The 14,417-nt window shown below is 38.0% G+C and overlaps 1 protein-coding gene across 1 annotated transcript in view; it reads right to left on the bottom strand.

Moving 5' to 3' along the window:
• LOC144971649 (uncharacterized) overlaps positions 1 to 11,374 on the bottom strand; it is a 59,020-nt gene extending 47,646 nt beyond the window's left edge. Inside the window, exons 1-2 of the mRNA XM_078912724.1 lie at positions 11,137 to 11,374; positions 9,868 to 9,927 (exon numbers count right to left, since the gene is read on the bottom strand). Coding sequence (XP_078768850.1) covers positions 9,868 to 9,927; positions 11,137 to 11,374 — 298 coding nt within the window. The remainder of the gene's footprint in view (positions 1 to 9,867; positions 9,928 to 11,136) is intronic.
• Between the last annotated feature and the right edge of the window lie 3,043 nt (positions 11,375 to 14,417).

Raw genomic sequence — 14,417 nt, 5'->3', positions numbered from 1 at the left:
TGCGGTAGCCTACATCCACATCTCAAAGACATCAATTTTTGATGTGTAAGATAAAGATCTGAATAAAAAGTGTGTATGAAACAGTGAACGACAAAGCAAGAAAAAAAAAATGCTAGTTCAATCCCCAGTCGAAGATGTCTGGATTTTATTTTATTTATTTTATTTTATTTTTATTTTTTTATAATTTTTTTTTTGGGGGGGGAGGGGAGGGGGGGGGGGGGGGGGGGGCGGGGAGTGGGGGGGGGGGGGGAGAGTGGGGGGGGGGGGGACACGGGTTGGCTAAAACAATAACAAAGAGCCAGGTAACACCACTTTCCTTCCTGTTAGATATTTAGTATGCTTGAGGGACTCTCTTGAGAACGAATCACGCAACATGGGCATAGAGCAATATCCACTCAACGTACTCAAAGCGCTTTACAAGAGGTCGCTTGCAAAGAGCAATGCTTAATATGTAGGACAAGACATGAAGTCTGTTGAGCGAAATTACATTATTTCATTATTTTGGACAAAGACTACGCTGTTAATTAACGGCCCGGTACTCAGTTTATACCTGAGTACGGTGAGAGAATGTGAGTAAGTCTTTTTCCAAGGACTCAATAACTATGAGCCGCCCAGAGCGAGATTCGAACCTAGACCTCTCGTCCAAGGGCAACTTTGAGGGTTTTTATGGCTCAGATGGTAGAGCACTGGCCCCAAAAGCAAATGGAGATGTATCAATCCTAAGTGCTATCGAGGTTTTCGCTCTCAACTTCCCCCTACCCCTTCCCAACCCCCTTCTCTACCTTCCTATCAACTTAACAACATTGGATTAATAGCTGGCTTTGTTAGACATGGCCGAAAGTATCTTGCCACAGGCTAAAATCGTCCTCTTCAAAAGGGAAGCAAACAATCGGTCTCCTGTCTGTTTCTGTGCGGCTATGTGGTCTAGTGGTATGACACTCGCTTTCGGATCGGAAGGTCGTGGGTTCGAGCCTCGCGTTCGGCGCATAGTTGAGTCCTTGGAGAAGGCTCTTTATTCACATTCTCTCACCGCACTCAGGTGTAAAACGAGTACCTGGCCGTTAACAGCGTTGTCTTTGTCCAAACAAAAATTTGTAATATCGCCTAACAGGCGTCATGTCCCGTTCTAAAATGTTACGTGTTGCTGTTGGCCAGGGACCCCTTGTAAAGCGCTTTGAGCACGTTTAGTGGATATTGCGCTATATAAAAGCTCAAGTTTTCTTTTTGTTTTTGTTTTTCTGCGCAAAACCACCTTTAAGTTCTCCCTATAAGGGCATGTGGAATTAAACTCCAGTTCCCTGGCCCCGATTGCTGTGTTCCGACTACTCGGTCTACTGTGTTATTTTTGTTGTTTTGTTTTTGTTTGTTTTGCTTTTTGCTTTTGTTATACTTTTGTTGTTGTTTCTTATTTTTGATTTTTGTTTCGTCTTTTGTTTCCGCTTATTATGAGGGTTTTGTTAATGTTTTTGTTTTGTTTGATTGTTCTGTATATTATGTTTGTTTTGTCTCTATATTTTTTGTTTGTTCGATTGGTTTGTCTCGCTGTGTTTGTTTGGTTGTTTGATAGTTTGGTCAATCTGTCTGTCTGTGTTTGTTTGTTTGCCTGATTACTGTGTCTGTCTGGCTTTGCTTGTTTGATTGTTTTGTCTGTGTTTGTTTGTTTGTTTGACTGTTTTATCTGTCTGGCTTTGTTTGTTTGTGGACGTGTCATTAATTCTACGACAACGAGTGCAAAAGCACACACACACACACACACACACACACACACACACACACACATACACACAATGATCAATGCCATTCATTATTAGGCAACGAGTTTTCAGCCTCGTGTTCACACATCTCGTGTTGAAGCAATAGTAAATTATGGCATTGATCATTATGAACTTTCACACTCGCCGTCGTGGTAGAATTAATGAGACGTCCACAGTAATCTCTCAGTGTTGGCTTGATATTACTGACCTGTCTAGTACAACGAAAAATTCGTATTTTCGTAAGAAATACGAACTACGAAAAATTCGTATTTTCGTAAGAAATTCGAACTACGAAAAATTCGTATTTTCGTAAGAAATACGAACTACGAAAAAATCGTATTTTCGTAAGAAATTCGAACTACGAAAAATTCGTATTTTCGTAAGAAATACGAACTACGAAAAATTCGTATTTTCGTAAGAAATTCGAACTACGAAAAATTCGTATTTTCGTAAGAAATTCGAACTACGAAAAATTCGTATTTTCGTAAGAAATACCAACTACGAAAAATTCGTATATTCGTAAGAAATACGAACTACGAAAAATTCGTATTTTCGTAAGAAATACGAATTTTTGGCTCCAACTACAGAGCAGGATAGGTCTCTTTGACTCAATAATTTTGGTTGAAACGGAAAGTTTGGCTCCTTAGAACCTATATTCAGGACTTTGGAGTATTTTTGGACGATGCTGAGGGCAAATCATTTATTTCTAATGCTATTTAAAGTGGATTTTTATTTATCTTTTTTCCATTGGAAACTACGAATTTTTGAAATTTCAAGTTGGCAGCTCTGTTATTATGATCCGACTTTGAGGTCGCCACCAGCAAGGAGGTAAATGACCGTTCTTGAAGTTCATTAGCTTTGCCCACAATAATAATATTGTAAATACTGCATTTGAGTAGGTGACTGTCCAAAACGTACTTTTGCCGACAATAATAATATTGTAAATACTGCATTTGAGTCGGTGACTGTCCAAAACGTACTTTTGCCTACAATAATAATATTGTAAATATTACATTTGAGTCGGTGCCTGTCCAAAACGTACTTTTTGCCTACAATAATAATATTGTAAATACTGCATTTGAGTCGGTGACTGTCCAAAACGTACTTTTGCCTACAATAATAATATTGTATATATTGCATTTGAGAACGATGACTGTCCCAAACGTACTTTGGCCTACAATAATAATATTGTAAATACTGCATTTGAGTCGTTGACTGTCAAAAACGTACTTTTGCCTACAATAATAATATTGTAAATACTGCATTTGAGTAGGTGACTGTCAAAAACGTACTAAGTCCCATTTTCATCATTCGAAGAAAACCGCAATATTGTGTCATTTGTTTATAGTTTATTGACTTAACCCCCCCCCCAACAAACTTGAGCTTTTATATAGAGCAATATCCACTAAACGTACTCAACGCGCTTTACAAGGGGTTCCTGGCCAACAGTAGCACGTAACATGTAGAACGAGTATATTATTAGGCGATACTACAATATTTTCCCCCGACATAGACAACGCTGTTAACGGCCCGGTACTCATTTTACACATGAGTACGGTGAGAGAATGTGAGTGAAGAACCTTTTCCAAGGACTCGGCAATGCGCCGAGCGAGGCTCGAACCCAGGATCTTCCGATCCGAGTGTCACACCACTAGACCACATAGCCCAACTTGAAGAGGAAAATACGTTTCTTGTGTGCCTCATAGTTTACCGTTGTCTGGAAAACACTGTCCCTCACAGACCTCCTGAGGAATTATTCGACAACCCGACCTTTGCGTTCCTCCGATGACACCACCCGTTTGGTTATCCCAAACGGCTATGTGGTCTAGTGGTATGACACTCGCTTTCAGATCGGAAGGTCCTGGGTTCGAGCCTAGCGCTCGGCGCATAGTTGAGTCCTTGGAAAAGGCTCTTTACTCACATTCTCTCACCGTACTCATGTGTAAAATGAGTACCTGGCCGTTAACAGCGTTGTCTTTGTCCGAAAAATTGTAATATCGCCTAACAGGCGTCATGTCCCGTCCTACATGTTAAATGTTGCTGTTGACCAGGGACCTCTTGTAAAGCGCTTTGAGCACATTCAGTGGATATTGCGCTATATAAAGCTCAATTTTTATCCCATGCTTCGTACAAAGGCGGGAAAACGGTCCTTTTGGTCAGTCTGTATGGAACACCATTTCGCAGAGCATCCGAGAATCCAAATCATTGTCTGTTTTCAAGAAATCCTTGAACACATTTCTTTTTTTATGTCATGTACTTTCTAGATCTATATTGTTTTGTGTTGACGTAGCTTAAAGCGCCAAGAGCCTCGTTGTTGAGGATACCGTGCGCTCTACAGGGAATGACATTAGCGGAAGAGTAGCGTCCCTTGATTGGACGTCACCTTACAGAGAGAACGTCAACATTGTTTTGCGCATGCCCCTCTCTCGTCCTCGCTTTTGGTGAAGTGTCTCCTGCCGCTTTCACCGGAAACGAGGACGAGAGACGCATGCGCCCAACCAACATGACGTTCTCTCTCTAATAACTTTTCCGCCGGTGACGTCTAATCAAGGGACGCTACTCTTCCGCTAATCTCATTCCCTATAAGAGTCTATTATTAATATTAATAATATTAATAATTCATATTAATATTAATAATACACTGAGTATTTTTGCAACCCCAAGTGTTCTATCTGGCAGCGCTGCTTAGTCGCGACACATGCTTACACTGCTCTGTTATTTTCTTTATTTCTTTCTTATTTCTTATTCGGATTATTATTTAATTTATTATTATTCTCTGGTGTTTGTTTCTATGGAGTCCAAAAGATAACTTGAGATTGTTAACTCGTTTTCAGAGAGGGGTTGATTTCAGTCATGTTATTGGTCATAAACAAACATCTATGTCTGTCCGAGCACGTGTGAAGGTGTGTCACAAATTCCACGTCATTGATTGGTCCAAAATCTACTGGTTGATAAGTTAAGTAAGTCACGGCACAGAGGTATGTTATGTTCTATGATGTTCGCTGCCTTATGCTTACCTCAGTACTTTAACAATCAGAATGATGCCAAAAACGACTTTCCTCGAATGGCCAAAGAAACAAACCTTTTTTTTTTTTTTCACATTGGTCTTTTTAAAAAAATTTCCTAGATAGTCTATTTGAATTAAAATAGGATTCAATAGTCTGATGTCACGTCCGCCCAGCAACCAGCAGCTTAGTTCTAAACAAAGAAAATCGGTACTTTTTATTCTTCATGCTGGCTCGAACGTTTTCACGTGTAATGTGATCAATGTCATCAATCGATGTCATAGATCAACACGATATCGATATTTTATATATAACTGAATCATGGTTGCGTCAGTTCGGTGATGAACCTATAATGAAAGAAATGACACTTCCCGGCTACAAGATGGAATCGTTCCCAAGAAATGGACGATCAGGAGGGGGATCGCCATCATATACAAACACGCTCTTTCGTCTAAAATACAAAACAGGCCAATTTCGTTCAAAAGTTTCGAGTGTGTCCAAACCACATTGACCTACCCTCAAATTTCATTTTTAATCACTTGTATCTACAGACCACCCCCAAGCAAAAAGAACAAACTGAGACAGAATGATTTTGCTGACGAATTTTCAGATTTTGTATCAAAAGACACATCAAATAAGCGAAAAATTTATATCGGCGATTTTAATATTCAGTTTGATGTTGATCAGAATAGTCTCGTTAAAATTATAAAAAATATGCTGAATGAACATGGCCTCACTCAGTTAGTGACCTCTCCAACTCAAAGATTGGGGCACATCTTGGACTGGTTCATCATTGACACACCCTCGCTTGTTGAATCAATTAAAAATATCAAAAAAGAAATTTCAGACCACAATCTGATTCTGGCAACTCTCAAATGCATCAAAGAGAAAGCAAAGAAAGTCAAGATAGTGTCTAGGGATACCAAAAAAATAGACATTAGTTCCTTCAAAAACAATCTGTCAGAGGAACTAGGAAGAATGGATATACCATCAGCACAGAAAACAGACGAGGTACTGCGCAACGTCATCGACAGGCATGCGCCAAAGACAACTAGAATAATAAATTCCAGGAAACCGTCTCCGTGGTTTAACCAGAGTGAAAAAACTGCCAAAAGGGAAAAAAGGAATGCAGAGGCATCGTGGAGAAAATCGGGCCTTGAGATTGACCGGCTGATATATATAGCAAAAAAGCATAAGTATAAAACCACCTGCAAAAGAGCAAAAGAAACTATTATAACACAAAACTGTCATCAGTGAGGGACACTAAGGAATTTTTCTCTGTTTCAAAGGAACTTTTAGGGGAAGAAAAGGGCATGTGTCTACCCACTAATATCCCGGTAGAAAAGCAGCCGGATGCATTTTCAGATTTCTTTTCGGGAAAAATATCGAAAATTCGGAACAATTTGGATCTCGTGCAAAATGAAGATATAAATTTCCACCCTTTTTCGGGTTCACAGGGATTCTCTTGTTTTAAAGAAACAACTGAAGAAGAAATTTCTAAAATAATTTTTTCATCTTCCTCGAAGTCATGTGATTTAGATCCTTTACCAACTAATATTTTGAAATTATGTCTTCCTGAATTGTTACCTTGCATAACTTATATTATAAATCAGTCACTTATCTCAGGACAAGTCCCAGATATCTATAAACATGCAATTGTAAAGCCTCTCATAAAAAAGCAAAATCTCAATGTAAATGACCTTAGTAACTACCGTCCCGTCTCAAATCTGCCATTTCTTTCTAAAATCCTTGAAAAAGTTGTACTCAGACGTCTTTCACAACATCTCCATGAAAACAATCTATGGGAAAAATTTCAGTCAGCTTATCGTTCTTACCACAGCACAGAAACTGCTCTGTGCTGTGTTGCGAGTGATTTGCTTGATGTTTTAGATAAAGGTTCTGTTTCTCTTCTGACATTGTTAGACCTTTCGGCGGCGTTTGATACTATTGATCACGGTATTCTCATTAAACGACTTAATATAACCTTTGGCTTGTCTGGGACTGTCTTGCAGTGGTTTGAATCTTATTTAGATGGCAGAAAGCAACAGGTTATGATTTTAGATAAACTTTCTCGTCAACATACATTGTCTTTTGGTGTTCCTCAAGGCTCTGTTTTGGGTCCAATTCTTTTTGTTTTGTATACTTCTCCATTATCTAATGTCATCACTGGTCATGGGCTGCGCTATCATCTCTATGCAGATGATACGCAACTTTATGCTACTGATAAAACTAAAAATCTCGAAAATATTGTGAAACGTGTGGAAGAATGTGTGACGGATGTGAAAGAGTGGATGGATGCAAACAAGTTGAAAATGAATGAGTCAAAAACAGAAGTGATGATTGTGGGAAATAGAGGGCAGTTGAAGGTGAATGATGGTCTTGAGGTGTTGATTGGGGGTGAAAAGATCAAAGTTTCAAAGACTGTGAAAAATTTGGGTGTCTATTTTGATTCAGAAATGAAAATGTCAGCTCACATTTCTGCTCTCTGTAAATCTTTATACTTTCAATTGAAGAAAATCAGTTCGATCCGTCAGTATATTGCAATTGGAACATGTAAAACATTGGTTGTTTCCCTCATTTTTTCGAAACTAGACTATTGTAACTCGCTGCTTGTCAACTTGCCTCAGGCTTCTATTAAACAATTGCAACTACTGCAAAACAGTGCAGCAAGATTAGTTTTTGGCAAAAAAAAATTTGATCATGCAACCCCTTTGTTGGCCTCTCTCCACTGGTTGCCCATTGAAAAGCGCACATATTACAAAGCAGCGTGTCTTGTTTATAAGTGTTTGGCTGGTATAGCACCGGCATATCTCACAGATCACGTGGTCATGTGTAAATTTGAAAATTACACTTTAAGATCATGTAATGACCAAACGAAAATTTCGGAAAAAAGATCAAGAACAAAATTTGGTGATAGATCGTTTGCTTGTTTCGGCCCCAAGATTTGGAATGAACTACCACGTGGTCTGAGGGAGTGCAAGTCTTTACCTACTTTTAAAAAGAATCTCAAGACACATTTTTACTGTATTTGTTTTTCTTGACTCTATATGAATCCTTGATTTGGCTATGAATTGTTATTGTTGTTATTATTTTATTTTTTTTATTTTTTCACTTAAAATTGATATTTATATTGTAAAGTGCCCAGAGCTTGTGTTTTACACGAGAATGAGCGCTATATAAATGTGTATTATTATTATTATTATTAATGTATACAAGTCAAAACATGATCAGATTTATAATGTTTTTCTCCTCTGGATACACTTATATTATGCTCGTCGGAGAAGTACTTCATAAGGGCGGTGATGGAGATAACGACGTCCACCATTGTTCCGATAGTTTAGAAACAGTTACTATGCGTCATTACGAGGGAAGTGACGTCACGAGTTTTAAACCCTATTGTAATTAAAACAAGGTAGACCACAACAAGTGGTATCTTTAGAATCTTTCAGTTTTAAGAATCTCCTACAATTAGATATAGGGAACGGGAAATCGATTAGCAGGTAGAAAAAAGAATACCAACGATTTGTGACGTCAAACCATCATGCCATTTTTAAATCAATTTACTGCCAAACTATGGACAAACGCGTATTTAAAAATTTGGCCAGAAAACATCCTTCAAATTAAATATCGATCTATTTAAATGACCCTCGTCTGATAAATAGTAATTTTTTTTTAAATAGATAAAATTCCCTTTATTCATCCCATAGGGGAAATTTGTCTCTAGTGTCTATTCTACGGGAAGACTGGAATAACCTAGGCGTCAGCCGCAGTGCAGCGCCGCAAATTGTGCTAGGGCGAGGTGACTTGCTCAAGGCCACACAATGCAGAGGCAGGTGATCGAACTCGGTACATTTCGGTTACGAAGGAAAGACCATGCCACTAAGCCACGCTATCCCCATCATCAATCTGGTCATGTTTTGACTTTTATACATTCTGATCACCAATTACATGTGAAAAAGTTCTAGCCAGCATGAAGAATAAAAAGCACCGATTTTCTTTGTTTAAAACCAAGCTGCTGGTTGCTGGGAGGACGTGACATCAGACTATTGAATCCCATTGGGGTTTGGCGTTTTGACGTCAAAAATGAAGAATAAAAAGTACCGATTTTCTTTGTTTAGAACTAAGATGCTGGTTGCTGGGCGGACGTGACATCAGACTATTGAATCTCATTGGGGTTTGGCGTTTTGACGTAAAAAATGGTTAGAACTTGCTACTATGGACCTTTCTAATCAATGGGTAAAGTAGAACACAATTCATGGCGTTGACCGGAAACGGAGAATTCTTGTTTTTATTTATTTATTTATTTATTTATTCATTTATTTATTTACTTACCTATAAATTAATTCATTTATTTATCTAATCAGCTACTTTTTTCATTTATTTATTTGTTGTTTTTTTGTTGTTGTTTTTTGTTTGTTCGCTTCTCTGATTGTTCATTTGTTCGTCTTTTCCTCCTAATCTTTTGATTTTCTCTTTCTTCCGTAATTTTTAGGTTTGTGCAGCGTCTACTGGGTTGTTAGTAGTGCTCAAGGAAACAAGTGATTCCATTGGTTGAAGATTGAATGCCACTCACGATTTGTTTTCTTTTGTGTTTTTTTTTTTTGGTCAGTGTCAGGCTATAGATAGTATGCGCTTGGCTAAGAAGCTCATAACATTGCCATCCGGAAGTATAACGGACCAGGTTATAGTCAGGTTAATACAGTTCAGTGAGCATTACTCATAAACGCGGATGGCAAAAAACAATAACAAAGGATTGAGTGACGTCATCTTCGAACTATCTATAGATAGTATGCGCTTGGCTAAGAAGCTCATAACATTGCCATCCGGAAGTATAACGGACCAACACACAAAACTGTGTGTATCCATGAACTTTTATAGTCTGAATCATACAGTTTAGTGAGAATTACTCAGAAACGCGGATGGCAAAAAAAAAAACAATAACAAAGACATGAGTGACGTCAACTTCGAACTATCTATTTATATAGATAGATAGATAGATAGATAGATAGAACGAAGCTGACGTCACTCAGGTCTTTGTTATTGCTTTTTGCCATCCTTGTTTATGAGTAATTGATTCCAAATAGGACAGAGAGTTCGTGACGTCACACCTTCTACTCTTCCGGTTCCAACCTCCGTGGAAGTGTATATGAAACCTTTACATCGGAGGACTAATAATGAATAGGTTACATTTCATTGAACATCATAAGATGGCATAACTATATTAGTAGCAGGACGTATTGGCAGATTCTTAGGATTACGTGACAATATAGGGAATGAGATTAGCGGAAGAGTAGCGTCCCTTGATTGGACTTCACCTTACAGAGAGAACGTCAACATGGTTTTGCGCATGCGTCTCTCTCGTCCTCGCTTTCGGTGAAGTGTCTCACGCCGCTTTCACAGGGAGCGAGGAAGAGAGAGGCATGCGCAAAACCAATATGACATTCTCTCTCTAATAACTTCTCCGGCGACGTCCAAACAAGGGACGCTACTCTTCCGCTAATCTCATTCCCTATAAGAGCGTTGATGGATGATCTTTATTGACGACCAGCATATTATATTTAGACTATAAAATAAGAGGCCATCATTCTGAATCAAGAATGTCAATTACCAAGGTATGTATCCAGTCCATTGAAAGAGTCGTTTTACACTTCTATTGAGATTGGAACCAGTTTGATGACATCATACTACTTTACTTCCCTATTTCCTCTGCTTAATCTGGTGGTCCATTCTGACAAAATACCAGGTGGACTCGATGGTTCACTCATACCAGATTTCAAGCAGTCAGTCAGTCACAAAACATTCACCCTAAACTCCACGTCCTTGGTGGGGTTCCTGACCTCCCATCGTGGGCAGGGAGGCACTTACTGTGTCTTCTATACCCCTAAAGTGTTTTCGAACATGCTCTCTGTCTTTTGTCTTAGATTGGGATTACTTGGTTTTGTCCTGGACCTGGCCGGATACCCTAACTGGGAGGGGAAAAGTCCAATCTTTTGGGACATGATATTTCTTTTAATCTTGTAAATCATCTTTCTGTTATGAACTGTATTGTTTTGTTTACATATTACAATATATGATTAGTAAACATTGGAGTGTATTCCTCTTATTGGGGACCAGTGCTTGTGTCTGGATGAGATTTTTAGGTGATTTCAAACTAAGTACTTTGATAATGTGCTCTTGTATTCTTCATCTGTTTCCTATTTGAACCATTTCCCCTTTGTCTTACCTTTTCTTGTGTGTTTTAATTGTAATTCTATAACTTTTTACTATCCCAGTATCTTCCTTTTTACAGGCGCTGATATGACCTTAATTAATGTGTTGCAAGCGCCGTAAACCCTTAAAAAAACAAAACAAAACAAAAAACAAACAAACAAACAAACTCCATGTCCACAAAATGTTCAACCAGCAACCTGGATCCAAAGTACAACGTCCTGATCTTGAGGTGACGATGAATGTTGGATCCAAGGTCTCTCTATCTCTTTGTGACCTCATCAGGATTTGCTTTGTTCTCGCCGAAACACCTTTGTCACGGTACTCCATTGAAGAAGTGTTTCCGTGCACGTTCAAGGAGCCCCCGCCATTGTGAAGTGGTTCGTTACATGGTATAGGAGGTGTCATTGTTAGTTTTCCTTTGTTGTCTCATGCTGATGACAACTTTTATACAAAGACGTGTCCTCGACTAAAAGTGAAAAGGTCGAGTATCTCTCTCTCTCTCTCTCTCTCTCTCTCTCTCTCTCTCTCCTCTCTCTCTCTCTCTCTCTCTCTCTCTCTCTCGCTCCCGCTGTCTACCAATCAATCAATCAATATATTATCTATCTATCTATCTATCTATCTATCTATCTATCTATCTATCTATCTATCTATCTATCTATCTATCTATCTATCTATCTATCTATCTATCTATCTATCTATCTATCTATCTATCTATCTATCTATCTATCTATCTATCTATCTATCTGTCTATCTATCTATCTATCTATCTATCTATCTATCTATCTATCTATCTATCTATCTATATATCTATCTATCTATCTATCTATCTGCCTATCTATCTATCTATCTATCTAGCTATCTATCTATTTTACGCCATAATGTTGCAATATTATTTTCATATTTTGTTGTTGTTAAATTGAATTCGTATCACGTTTCCTTCACACTTGTCTCACTGTAATATGTTTTGTATATCACTGTAAAGCGCTTAGAGCCTGTGACAACGGGGTAAAGCTCTATATAAATGCCATTTATTATTATCTATCTATATAACTACCTATCTATCTATCTATCTATCTATCTATCTATCTATCTATCTATCTATCTATCTATCTATCTATCTATCTATCTATCTATCTATCTATCTATCTATCTATCTATCAATCAATCTATCTATCTATCTATCTATCTATCTATCTTCTATTGATCTACTTATTCACCCATTGTTCATTCATTCATTTTATTTTTTTAGTTAATGATGTCTTTATTATTTTGGATGAACTACTAATTGTTTCGACCTATCGGAGACCCCATTTATCTTAGATGTAACCCCTCAAAGGTTAGTGGAACACGAGAGGAAATCGCCCTTGGTGAAGGCACAAAATAGGGACGGGACAAGGGGCCTCGAAAAGTTCAACATTTTGCCTTAAATAACACTGTTGATGATTGTGATAATGATGATGATGATGAAGATGTTGATGATGACGATGATGTCGACGACAGTACAGCACAGAGTAACAATAATAATGATAATAATAACAATAATAATAATAATAATAATAATAATAATAATAATAATAATAATAATAATAATAATAATAATGATGATGATGATGATTAACGATACTACTACTACTACTACTACTACTACACTACTACTACTACTACTACTACTACTACTACTACTACTACTACTATACTACTACTACTATTACTACTACTACTACTACTCCTACTACTACTACTACTACACTACTACTACTACTACTACTACTACTACTACTACTACTACTACTACTACTACTACTACTACTACTCTACTACTACTACTACTACTCTACTACTCCTACTAACTACTACTACTACTACTACTACTACTACTACTACTACTACTACTACTACTACTAATACTAATAATAATAATAATAATAATAATAATAATAATAATAATAATAATAATAATAATAATAATAATAATAATAATAATAATAAATAACAATAAGATATTATGCATAATATATAACCAGCAAACAGTGTGATGTATATAATGATGTATGTTGTGAATCAGTCGTAATATCGCGAAAGAGAAAGAGAGATCAATGTGCAAGTGCATGCAAATGTGGGGGCTGTATCAATAACACTGTCTGTCCCATCCAACCATACTAAACGCCCGATTTTAACCACAAAATATGATCAGAAAAGAAGAAAAAGATCTCATGCAAAAAGGAAATTGGATTCAGTAGTCTGATGTCACGCCATCCGGCAACGGCGGCCATCTTGGTTCTAAACAAAGAAAATCATTACATTTTGTTCTTCATACTGGCTAGAACTTTTCATATGTGATCAGAATGTGTAAAAGTCAAAACATGATCAAATTTATGGGTTTTTCCCCTCTGGATACGCTTTTATGCTCGCCGGAGAAATATTTCATACGGCGTCCGCCATTGTTCCGATAGTTTAGAGCCAGTGTTACTAAGTTACCATGCGTCAATAGGAAGGAAGTGACGTTACGACTGTTGAAGAGTATTGTGAATTGTATTCAGCAGCTTAACCAATGGAATCTTTTGTCCCTTTGAGCATTTCTAACAACACAATTCACTTTTTACTTTCGTTGATTAACATCGCCTTCTTTTGTGACGTAATTTGTTTGGTCAGGACGTAGCCATCGTTAACTGACACTAGAACCGTAGTCATCGTTAGCTTATAGCCTGACGCTAGAACCGTAGCCATCGTTAACGTATAGCCTGACACTAGAACCGTAGTCATCGTTAAGGTATAGCCTGACGCTAGAACCGTAGCCATCGTTAACGTATAGCCTGACACTAGACCGTAGCCATCGTTAATGTATAGCCTGAGACTAGAACCGTAGCCATCGTTAACGTATAGCCTGACACTAGAACCGTAGCCATCGTTAATGTATAGATAGTATGCAGATGACGTCACTCAGGCCTTTGTTATTGCTTTTGCCATCCGCGTTTGTGAGTTGTTCTCAATAAACTGTATTAACCAGACTATAAAAGTTCATGGTTACACAGAGTTTGTGTGTTGGTCCGTTATACTTCCGGATGGCAATGTTGTGAACTCCTTGGCCAAGCGCATTCTATCTATAGCCTGACACTAGAACCGTAGCCATCGTTAACATATAGCCTGACACTAGAATCGTAGCCATCGTTAACGTATAGCCTGACACTAGAACCGTAGCCATCGTTAACTTATAGCCTGACACTAGAACCGTAGCCATCGTTAACGTATAGCCTGACACTAGAACCGTAGCCATCGTTAACTTATAGCTTGACACTAGAACCGTAGCCATCGTTAACGTATAGCCTGACACTAGAACCGTAGCCATCGTTAACTTATAGCCTGACACTAGAACCGTAGCCATCGTTGACGTATAGCTTGGGACTAGAACCGTAGCCATCGTTGACGTATAGCCTGACTCTAGAACCGT

Source organism: Berghia stephanieae, chromosome 4, assembly GCF_034508935.2.
Source record: "Berghia stephanieae isolate SIO BIC M18660-M18661 chromosome 4, UCSD_Bste_1.3, whole genome shotgun sequence".
NCBI classification, from domain to species: Eukaryota; Metazoa; Mollusca; class Gastropoda; order Nudibranchia; family Aeolidiidae; genus Berghia; species Berghia stephanieae.
This window is presented reverse-complemented; position numbering and strand designations above follow the sequence as displayed.